This window comes from Callithrix jacchus, chromosome 19, assembly GCF_049354715.1.
Source record: "Callithrix jacchus isolate 240 chromosome 19, calJac240_pri, whole genome shotgun sequence".
In the NCBI taxonomy this organism is placed as follows: Eukaryota; Metazoa; Chordata; class Mammalia; order Primates; family Cebidae; genus Callithrix; species Callithrix jacchus.
Genome location: NC_133520.1, coordinates 24,496,041 through 24,508,618, shown reverse-complemented (window position 1 = coordinate 24,508,618; position 12,578 = coordinate 24,496,041). Strand labels below are relative to the sequence as shown.

Genomic DNA, 12,578 nt, shown 5'->3' with positions numbered 1-12,578 from the left:
ATGTCAGTCAGTGAGTCAGGGACAGTCAATATGATAAAATTTCTGACATGGGAAATATTAGGAGGTAAAGTGGTAGACTACAGAGTTGACTTCAATATGATACCTCATTTTGAAAAGGAATTTATTTCATATCTAGGAAATATATGTTTAATATGTTACTATTTGTGTGTGTGTATAGAGATAGTGGAAGCGAGAGAAATCAGACTACAGTTGGGGATATAAACAAACAGTGGCCAGATTGTGAAGAATCACATTTGCTAATTTAAGAGATTTGGCCTCATGCAACAGATTGTGGGGAAGCAAATGAGGTTCATGACATGACAAGTTTTGTTTTGGAGAAGATAACACTGGTGGCCTTATAAAAGAAGAAATGGAGTAGGGAAAATTCAACTGACAAGAGACCAGTTAAAAGACTGTTGCAGTAATAAAAGCAAGAGGTGATTAACTCCTGAACTAGGACAGTGACCTTAAGAGCGAGGTGAGGTTGGGTTTTTATAAACATTTGCAAGGAAAAGTCTGTTGCCTGTGGTATCAGTTTGAGAGCAGGTAAAAAAAAAAGGGGAGAGTGTAGAATGACGCAAACAGGACAAGTCCTTACCAAGTGTTTATTTAGTATCTGCTTTATAAGGGAACTGTTCTTGATATCATTTACTAACAGCAAATTTTCACTTGATAGGTATGTGTATGCAGATACACATGTATACATACATATATTAACATATATGATATGCATGCTAAATATACACATGTTAAACATACATAAGATAAAGGTATATGTAGTAATGTTAACATTAAAATGCATCATGTATATGTATAATTATTCTTATTTAATTATAGATTATATTTGTTAAGTCTAAAGGTTTAAAATTTACTTTGTTGTTTTTCTGCCATGATGATTGTCTCTTTTTCAGTTGTTGGTGGTTTGTGATCAGTTTTATTTTGTTCTGGGTGAGAGATATTTTAAATTATGGTTTCCAGTGTGACTAATAAAGAGTAGCTTCAATCAGATTTTATTTACTATTTATTTGAAATATTGTCTGAAAATATGGTAGTAATGTATTTATATTAATAATACCTTCTAAAATTAGAGATTTGTGTTTTAGTCCTAAGTACTCAATAGTAGATCAGCCATCTTCATATAAGCCATTTAATTTCTTTCACCTTGAAATTGCTTGTCCAAGAAATGAAGAAATTGAACAATTGAACAAGAATGAGCTCTAGGATCCTTTCTAGTTGTTAAATACAATGATTCTTATATTGTATAATTTAATTTTTTAACAATTGCCAAATTATGTAATTTTTGTATAAACCATATGAATATCCTAACTCTCAGTCTTCTAGAATGTAGAGTTTTGATATTTATAAAGAGAAAATATAGACAGATTTGAGGAGTATTGTAGTGTTATACTCTTTAAACTTGGTGGAAAAGTAGAAGGGTCTTCTCTAGGAAAAGAAAAACTCCTATTGAATTGACTTTGAGAATTAGAAAGCAATAAATTTAGTGATAGAGAAATGTCATGTAGCTGAAGAGATGTATTTGAGGGTATTGGCATTTATGTTTAATGGGATAGTACAGAAATCCAAAGGTTTGTGAAGAGGTGAGTACACAGCAGTAATGGTGGTACATAGAGGGGAACTAGAATGTAAGTTCCGTGAGAGCCCAGATTTTTGTCTGTTTTGTTCATTACTGTATTCTCACCACTAATAATATTGTCTGGTACATGTTTGGTGCCCCACTTACTAGCTTAGTAATCTTGGTCAATTGGCTTAACTTTGCCTCAGTTTTCTCAATTATAAAGTGAGAGAAAGAATGAATACCTGAAGGAAACAAGCAAGCAAGAAAAATATAGAGTCATTTAGTTAGGAAGAGCTAATAAACCAGTGATTAAATGTGAGATGATTAGAATTTTCCAAAGGACTTGGGTATGATGGAAATAGTTTAGAATAAACTTTTAGCAGTGAAATATCAGAATTTACCATCTATTATGGTCTGAATGTGTCTCCCTAAATTTATATTTTTGGAATTTAAACCCTAATATGATAGTATTAAGAGATAGGGCCTTTAGGAAGTAATGAAATCATGAGCCCTCATGAATGTGACTAGTGACCTTATAAAAGAGGTACAAGGGAGCTGTTCAGTCCCTTCTGTCATATGAGGATTTAGTAACAAGGTGCCATGTATGGAGAAGAGAGCAAGCCTTCATCAGACACTGAATATGCTGGTACCCCGATCTTGGATTTCTTAGCTTCCAGAATGGTGAGAAATAAATTCCTATTATTAATAAGTTACCTACTCTAAGGTATTTTGTTATAGTATCCCAAAGAGTCTAAGATATCATTCTAAGAGAATAAAGGAAGAAAATAAAGTATAAAAAAGTTTAGGCTTATTGGAAACCACCAAACTGTCTTCCACAGTGGCTGTACCATTTTGCATTCCCACCATAAATGAATGAGAATTTCTGTTCCACATCCTCATCAGCATTTCCTGGATTTTGGCCATTCTGATAGGTGTGTAGTGGTATCTCCTTGTTGTTTTAATTTGCCTTTCCCCGATGACATGTGATGTGGAGCATCTTTTCATATGCTTATTTTTCATTTGTATATCTTTGTGTTTGTGAGGCATCTGTTAGTCTTTGACCCATTTCTTAATTGGGTTATTTTCTTATTATTGAATTTTATGAGTTTTGTATAGTTTGGATAACAGTCTCTTATCAGATCTGCCTTCTGCAAATATTTCCTCTTAGTCTGTGGCTTCTTTTTTAATTTTCTTGACAGCGTTTTTCACAGAACAGAAATTTTAAATTTAATAAAATCCAGCTTATCAATTAAGTTTTTCGTGGTTTATGACTTTGGTGTTGTCTCTAAAAGTCATTGCCAAGCCCTAGGTTATGTAGATTTTATACTGTATTATCCTCTGGGATTTTTATAGTTTTGCATTTTACATTTAGGTCTGTGATTCATTTTGAGTAAATTTTCATGAAGAGCGTAAGTTCTGTATCTAGATTCATTTTTTTTGGCATGTGGATGTCCAGTTCCAGCACCATTTATTGAAAAGACTGTCTTTTATTCATTGTATTATCTTTGCTTCTTTGTCAAAGATCAGTTGATTATATTTATGGGGGTCTATTTGTGGGCGCTTTATTCCGTACCATTGATCTAATCGTATATCTTTTATAAATGCTACACTGTCTTATTATAGTAAGTTTTGAAGTCAGATAGTGTCAGTCCTCCAACTTTGTTCTTTCAGAATTGTGTTGATTTTTCTGGGTCTTTTGCTTCTCCATATAAACTTTAGAATCAGCTTCTTGTTTTCCACAAAATAACTTGCTGGGATTTTGATTGGGACTATAATCTACAGATCAAGTTGGAAGGACTGACATCTTGACAGTATTGAGTCTTCCTATTCATGAACATGGAGATCTCTCCATTTATTTAGTTCTTTGATTTCTTTCATCGGAATTTTTAGTTTTCTTTATATAGATTATATTAACATTTTGTTAGATTTATACCTAAATATTTAACAGAGCATTTTTATGATACTATAATGATGGATACGTGTCACTGTAAATTTATTCATATCCTAAATGTACAACACCAAAGGTGAACTCTAATGTAAATTAGGGACTCAGGTGACAATGATATGTCAATATGGGTTCATCAGCTGTAGCAGTGTATCAATGTGGTGAGGTATGTTGATGATGGAGGAAACTATGCGTGTGTCAGGGAAGGGAAAATATGGGACATTTTTGTACTCGTGGCTCAGTTTTGCTATGAACCTAAAACTATTCTAAAAAATCGATTTTAAAAAATGTACAAAATATTATTTTTGCATTATGTGAAGTTGCTATTCTCCAAACATTTTTTAAATGACTCTCAACCTGAATATTAGAGTTTTTCTCAAATGATACTATTTTGTAGTTGAGATGATGTTTTCAAATTCCCTGCTGCTACCTTTTTTGGTCTAAACTTTAAAATGTGAATATAAATTAAATGTATTTAAGCAGATGTTTTCTTTATGGTTTTCACCATTTTTAAAAAGTTTTATGAGGAATTTATTGCATTCCCATCTGCAGCAATTTACTCTTTATACTTACAGTTATTAAAAGTGCTTAAATTTCTAAATTAAGTATTGATTCAGTTAAAAACAGATGAAGTCTCTAATATATGTTTCTTGGATTTTATCAATAAGTATTTTCTCAGGGAATATAAATCTGCCCTTCAGTAGCTCATATAACCCTAGTAGTAACTCATATAATTCTAGTTGAAGGGTAGGATTTTTACTAAAGAATAGGCACAATCTAAATAGGCGTTACAGAGGTTAGAATAGTGTGAGAAGCAATGTGTCTATATGATACCTTCACCTGTAAGGTGTGCTGGTTTTAATAGTGCTATTTTTTATAGTAGTGATTATACTAGATGGACTGTTTTTCTGCTGTGTCCATGGGCATCTGATAAATGTCTCTTTCTCCCCTCTCAAAATACATGCCTATTTATTTGCTTAAAACAATTCTAGTTTTATTAATAGAATGATATCTTCTGGTAAATATAGTTTAAGAAGAAAGAGGAAATCAGATTTTGTATCACAAAGCAAGACAACCTTGGTTCGGTTTCAAACTTAGGTGTACTCACAGATACAAGTTGAGCTGATAACTTGGAGAAATTTTATCAATGATCTTATCCTTTTAACATTTTCTGAAAGTGTCTGTTCTATTAGTTTCCTGCTGAGACAGTCTGTGTTGCCTGAGGAAAGTTTTGTAAATCAGATCTCTGTCTATCATAGACTTCTCTTACAAAGGTCAATGGTTCTTGTTTGACTGTTTGGTCCAAAGATGCATTCTCTATTATACAATTAGTATAAAACACAGTATTTTCAGTCAGTAGATGTTATTCAAAGCCTATAATGATGGAAATTTAAAATCTTTTAAATTGAAGGCAGTATGAAATAGTGATTACTATACTTTGGATCCAGCCTGCCTCCATTTGTATCCTGGCTTTGCTATTTACAGGCTTATGATCATAGGCAATTGGGTTGAACTTTGTCTTAGTGTCTTGATCTGTTAAATAGAAATAATGATAACAGTACTTCATGCGGTTGCTGTGAGGATTAGATATTGAGTACTTGAAGTACTCATAACAGTTCCTGGCACATGGTAAGCGTTATATAAACATTCATTGTTGCCCTTATTTTCAGTGGCAGTGTCTATATTTAGACCTGGTGACTTGGGACCAGAAGTTTCAAGTGCCATTTTTTTGTGACTAAGTTAACTATTGCTGACCTTACTGTTAATTTCGTCTGTCTGGTTTCAAAGGGCATTAGTTCTTGTCCTTTCTCATGATTCCCATATATGCTTATATTGTAATTGGAGTCCATAATAAATCAGTGTTTATTTTGTATTAATCAGCTCTTTGGAACTACATTAGTTTAATATATTGGGTATGCTGAAAATATATGTGCATTTTAAATATTCATATGCCACATAAAGATAAGAATTTTTTTTCCCGTAAACTTTTACTTGGTAAATTCATTTTTCTCTGAAATTTTTTTAACAGTGTATTACTCAGTTTCAGGGTATAATTCCAGAGTTATGTTTGAACTGAAACATGGAAATTCTTTCCCTTACCCCTTTCTCTACTTTTGTGAAGAGAACTGTGGTTTTAAAGAAGCAACCTGTCTCTAACCAGATATGTGATCTTGGGTAATAGCCCAGAGAAAGACTATATGATATTTCATTTTTCTTTAAGCTTAAAGATTTCATATATCATAAATCACTTTAAATTAATAAAATTCTTCTTACGTGGCTTATTAGATTGCTCTCATTTCTTTGTTGTACTTTATATTGCAAACCAAACTTCTAAAATATCTAGTTTATTTTTTTTTAATTTGTATATTCTCAAAATGTTCCAGTTAAATAATATATTATGATAGCACTGTCTTCAGTGGTGTGTAAAAATCTCATTCAGAATAACATTCAGAGTCTTTGTCATGTCCTAGAAGGCTCTCCGTCATTGACTCTTTCTCTGTCTGAGCTCATCTCCTGCTGTTCTCCCACTTCCTCCAATCTAATCTCACTGTCCTCCTCACTGCTCTGTGAAGATGCCCAGCATGTTCCCACTTGGGACTTTTGAATGCCTTGTTTGATTTACCTGGAACGCTCTTCTTCCCAAATCCACGAGTTTGTTTTCGCCCTTCAGTTAGGTTTCAGTTCATATGTCACCACATTAGAGTTCTTCTGTAATCCTTTTATCTAAAATAGACCCCCACCCCCATCATTCCCCTCTTCGGGTTTCTTTATAGATCTAATCTCTAACTGACATGTTGATTTTACTTATTTATTGTTTGCTTTTCCGCTAACATGTAAGCTTCGTAGAAACAGGGACTTTGTTCTGTTTAGTGCTGTGTCCCTGTTGCCTCATAGGAATTTTGATTCCATATAGCAAGCCCTCCAAATTTTTGTTGAATTAAGAAAATAAATTATTATAATATTTCAGATGCATAATTATCTTGGGCTTTAAAGCACTTAGAGATTACCTTTAGATATATTTTGAAAGTAGGTCTGAATTATAGTCCAGTCATAATATCCCTTTAGCCACCAGAATAGAAGAAATCTCAGTACATGAGAATATAAAAAAGATAGAGTTGATCTGATTTAAGAATAAAGAATATTTGATTTATGAGAGAAAAATGCTTGCAGATTATCTGGCACAGAGTTCTTATTTTAAAGATTGGAAAACTGAGACCTGGTTATATTAGCTGGTATGCCAGAGGTCACATGGCTTGTTGGTGGCACAGCCCAGATTTTTAGTCTATAACATACTTGTTATGATTTTATCCAATTAACATATGAATGTGTTAAATTTTCTAGTAAATTTCTTTTATTCCATTTACTTGCAACTTTGCTATCTTTTCTAAAAGAATATGCCATAATAGTATTTTCTCATTTTTTTTAAAGTTACACAACTCTTGCATGCTACTAGGTGCATATAGGGGGTCATCTTTGGGATGCTTCTGTCTTCTTTGGAAATATCCATTTGGGTGTCTCATGGTTAACAGAATAAATACTTGCCAAAGCAGATTCCTTATAATTCCACTTAAACGTGACACGTTTGCTGTATTACCTTTAATAATTCATTCTGGTTGCTTAGTTCCAGAACGGTAGGTGGGGAGGAGTTTTTTATATTTTTTCCTCTCCTTGTCACCTATCTCCCACATCCAGAAAGTTGCCAAGTCCTATAGAGCTTCTTTCTCTCCTGGTAGATCTTTATTAGCAGGCACAGCCCTCTGCCAGATGCTGGCCATTGCAGAAATGTTGTGACTGTGCATGTAATTACAGAAACCATTCTCTAGGAAATTAGTCAAATTCATCAGATAATGTTGAATTTTGTTAGTGAATAACTCATAAAACTTCATTTAAGGATCCCCAGCAAGGAGGTAGGGGAAGTATTTACATAGCATTTAGTACAGTGCTTTGGACTTTGGGTATGCCCAGTGAAATAAATTGCTCAGTAAAAAAAAATGCCTAGTGAAATAAATTGAGTTATTAAACATAACACCTCACTTTAAGAACATATTGTTTTCTCTTGCTACAGTTTTTACTTGCTCAGTAACAACAAAATAAAACACTTTGTCTTTTTTTGTTGTTTTTAAAGCTTTAAATGAGCTGTTTAAAAAGTCATCTGTGTGCAGATTGAGAAATTGAGTAATTAGCTGCTTTTCAAAGCCACATAAGCTCTTTTACCCCATCAGATTAAAAAAAAAGAGGAGGTGGTGCAAAGAGTTAATACAGCTTTAAAGAGGCCTAATTTACAACTAAGGAGTACCTGAGAGCTCTTGGAGAATTTGACACAATGAGTTAGATCAACCCCATTTTCATTTCCCCCTAGCTGCTGTTTGTAACATTAAGTAAATCCATGATCTATAATTGTTAAATAGAAGTATTTGAATGCCTCCTAGTGGCATTTTGTAGGCTCTAATTAAAGAATTTAAAAAGGAATATTTATTGAAGGAATATGATGATAACCTATTAAAGCTTGTAAGTCAGTAAAATCCTTTAATGATAACATCCTAAGTGAAGTCAAAATACATTGTTTGCCTTATAAATCTGATTAAAAACCTGACTGGAGAAATATGATACATAAGGCAAAGATGAATATACTTTGAATAAAAATCTTTGGTTTTTGTTCAAATTGAATTATTTTAACTGACTTTTTATATAATATAACTGTTTTGCACTTAAACATAGACAAATGTGGCTATTAATAGGATTTGGATTGCTTTGTATACATTCATTTTTTCAAATTAATTGTGATTATCATGTAGTTTATTTTAGTTTCTTTGTATAATAATAGAGATAATGGTTATAGAAAGTCTGGTTCATTTTCAGATTTTTAAAAAAATTCTGATCTTCATGTTGAATAAAATTATTTAATTGGTAATCTTGAAATACAGACTATAGCAAAACTTTAAAATGACTAAGAATAATGATTTAATTGTTGCTTTATGCATAAAAATGGCATTACATCTACAGAAATATAATCAAAAATGGAAAGAAAGTCACATTAAAAGAATTCTGATGAGGGTCAGGAGAAGGGAGAAAAAGTGATATCTTTTTCTTAAGCACTAAAAAATGTTTAATTAACTGCTTACCAAACAAAACAATTAAAATGGCAATTACCTTTAAAATAGCAACAATGTAATTACAGCTGTTGTGATATAAAGCTAGGAAACAAAATGTTAATCTGGAATGAACAGTTTAAATATGAAATTATGATATACTTGGCTTCCTGTAGTACAGCTGTCAAGCTTGGGCAGTTCGCTGGTCAATAGTGACATTCTATGTGTCAGTGAACAGAGTCTCTTGATACCATAACCCGCAGTTCACACATTACTGAAGCTCCAACTGTCGAACATTCAAGTCCCCTGATATTATTGCAGCTTCCAGACTCTCCTGACTGGCTCATGTTTCATTCTTTGGCAATTTGCCCTAATGATATCCCTTAGGAGCTTTCAGCCTCTCTTCCTTTCCATATTTAATCATGTTATATTAATCTGAGTGATGCACAAACTATGCTGTACAAATTGTAATTTCCTACAATCTTTCTAAGATATTCACCTAATTTTTCAGTTTTACTTATGTGCTAAGTTTTCAATTCCAAGCTCTGTATTTTCAGATGATTATAACTATCTACATGATTTCTAAGAAGCTACTTTTGCTGTTCATATATGTTTCAGAGGAGCCTCTGAGACATAAGACTTTTAACATGTAGAATTGGTAAAGACAATGTGATTTATGTCATTATGTAAATTGTTCTGTGATTACCATTCATCACTAATACATTGAGCATTCCTTTTTGTTTGGAGGGTCAGCAGCTACTTATTTTTATTATCCTTTTACAAATTTTAGTTAACTGCCTGTATCCATGGATCAGCTGCTCTCCTATACCCAATGTATTGGCAACACATATACATCCCAGTGCTTCCTCCACACCTGCTGGACTACTGCTGGTAAGCTGGCTTTTGCCAGACTCCTTTAAACTTAGGTTTCATGATTAGAAATCTGTTTCTTTGTTAATTAGGTAAATTTGGGGGTATATTTAAAGAAATCATGGAAACTTATATATTAGTAAATATTAAAGAGGGCTTTTATGAAGGATGAAATAATTCTGTAGAAAGGTACCACAGATTTATACTTAGCAAACATAAAGTTCTTTAGGTTTTGTGAATTTCATCTGCAGTCATTTAGATAATTCAATACAAAATAGAAAAAAAGAACAGTTTTAAGCTGTGTTTAGGAAAACTCTACAGAAGTTATGCTACCAGTTAGAGAACCCAATATCCTGGTGTCAGAATTTGTCTGGCAAGTCTGCCAGAAACCATATTGCCTCTGTCAGGGAATATTCTTATTACCTTTAGTTCATAACACACTTCTTTACCCCTCTTTTTCTCATAATGGCACACCAAATACCAAGAACTGACAAAGGGGTTGTCTCTAATAGAAGAATTCTTCTTTTGATTTAAGTCAAAGTCTTACCCTTGAGCTACCACGAAAAGCAGTGTTGAAAACTATTTGGAGCAATTCTGAAAAGCTTCCTAGCATTAGACACAATTCCCAAGACCCACCCAATAACCAGGCCTCTAGAACCTCCTTGTTCTCTTCGCCTGGAAGAGTCTGCATACTTAGAGGCTAAACAAGGATTAGACTCCTAAATGGCAGCTTCTGGGCCTTCCTCAAGACTAGGGGGAAAATATGTTATCTTCATTGCATAATCATCTTCTGCACGAATAGCCTAATTCTTAAGAAATGTGGTGGAACTTTTCCTCTAAATAATTGTGCACACACATAGAAGGAAACAATTTTGACCATCATGTGTTTGCTTATATAATAGCTAATGTTACTAAAACACAGCCCTTTTAGAAGCAGTGCGTTCATTTAACTTTCTTATTTCATAAAAGGCAGAAAATATTAAGGATTAAAAATGATTTCAGTTTATACATAGAGGGTTTCTTTTAACTTTTTATGACTAACCCTCTTCAGAACAAGTGATTGTAGTGAGAACACATGTACTTGGCCACATATTGATTGTATTAGTATATTGGTGTGTTTCCACAGCATGGTAGTATTATTAGTATAGATAATGCTGTGAAGCAGGTGCCCAGTGACCTACCACTGCTGTTATGCTGTTTGAGAACTAGAAAGGAGAAACAGTTTGTCAGGAAACTATAGGAATATACTTTATATTGTTAAGTGTCACACACACAAGTCTAAGAATAAAGCTAAATCTGTAAAGAGGCCCTCTGTCATTCATTTTAGAGTTTTTCTTTGACCAACATACCTATAAGATTTTAACATTCCTTAAAGGGAGGGTATCCCATTTATTTGTGTTGACATATGCAGTAGATCTTTGTATATACTGTTCAATAATTAAACTTTATTTAAAAATATATTTTACAGCAATATTTGGAAATATGTATGATTTTACATAATGTATCTTTAGAATTACATTTTATAGATATTAATACCATCTTAATTTTTCTGTTAACTTCTTAAGAGGTAAAAAGCCTTTAATTAAGCTCAAGGATCTATAATGAATTATACATTTAAGACTTTAAAAAATGTTATTTAGGAACTATTCTGTGACACAGGCAGTTCTGTACTAATTTTTTCGAGAGCTTTTCTGATAGTTTCTACCCCTCCCATGAAATTCAATGAAGGAAGCTTGTTTCTTATTTCAGTCCCTGGAATTTTCTTTCTAGTTTCTAATGTCTGAAATAGCCTTTGGGTTGAGTTCTAACAGCTTCCATGCCAAAAACCTCCCTCGTTCAAAGAGTAAATCAGTGTTATTCAAACAAGAAGTTATCTGAAACTTCCTAAATCTTAGGGTCACAAAGGTAGGCTCAGCTTCCATCATAGGAACTGAGTAGTATAATTATTTTTAAAGAATAGCCATCTAAAACTCTGGCTCTCTTCTATTGTTGGAAAACTTGGTAAACTAAGCTGTTTCCTAGGGTAAATGGTTTTCTTCCATTTCTATCCTTGAGGTTAAAATCATACTGATCTACGTGTAAAAGTGAAAAAATTACAAGATCATCCCTTCAATCTCATAGTATTTGATTAAATAATTTTTATATTCCAGTTCAAAAATAGTATCATGAAGATTTGATAAGAAAAGATACTTGCTAGATCTTTGGCATGATTGGAACTTTCTGAATCCTGAGGTAATCCTACCTCCATGAAGTATTTCTGTTTTTGCAACTGGTAGCTCTGCTGTGGATTGGACTGTGGAGAGCCATAATGCCATCTTGTGACCATGGATGAATATGGCATCTTGGTCCACCAATAAAACGTTGCTACTTTGTTGATTCATTCATCCATTCATTTGTTCTTTAAACATTTAATGACCATCTATTAATATTTGACAAGCTGTGAGTATGCGGTGTAATGAATAAGACTTAGTTTCTGCCCTTGCAGGATTCACAGAGAGCAAGAAATACACAGATACTTACATGTGCACACATGCACACACACACAGCACAGTGTAATACTGCAATACTGTGAGTATTACAGCATAGGCATACAAAAGACCATGGTTGGCAACACATAGTAGCCTACACTCCCTTGTAGGATAGGGAAGGCCCCAGAGAGGAAATGACACCATCTACATTTTCCCCCAATCAGCCAGTGTAAGAGGACTTTGATGTGGCAAGTCTCTGATGTTGCAGGGCACTATTAACCTATCTGAGGCCATAAACACATAGCAGGTAGTGTGACTCTAGGACTAGTGAAATTATAATTATCTACTATTTGTTCAGGGAAGGGTTGAGTCACTATTTAGGCTGTATGACTTTTTTATGAAAGGAGCAGATTTAGCTTCTAAGAGATAGGTTTTTAAAAAAACAAATGGTAAATTATATTCTTTAGACTACCCCCAATAGGCCACTGTTATAGTCTATGTCATAAATGGTCTCTTTGTAAGAAAACCTGAAAAGGAAAAAAAAAGCTATTCTTAAGTTCAGATGAATTGCTGCTAAAAAGAAGCAGCAATCATAATGGAGGCATCTGTATTCCATCTTTGCAAAATAA

General features: G+C 33.2%; 1 protein-coding gene across 15 annotated transcripts in view; it reads left to right on the top strand.

The window, feature by feature from the left end:
- Positions 1-12,578, top strand: part of DENND1B (DENN domain containing 1B) — a 269,554-nt gene that overhangs the window by 145,769 nt on the left and 111,207 nt on the right. For 11 of the 15 annotated variants that reach the window (XM_054248143.2, XM_078356766.1, XM_054248142.2 and 8 more), the window contains one exon: positions 9,402-9,502. The exons of the other annotated variants lie outside the window; for them this stretch is intronic. In XM_054248143.2, coding sequence (XP_054104118.2) covers positions 9,402-9,502 — 101 coding nt within the window. The remainder of the gene's footprint in view (positions 1-9,401; positions 9,503-12,578) is intronic. 15 annotated transcript variants of the gene reach the window in all.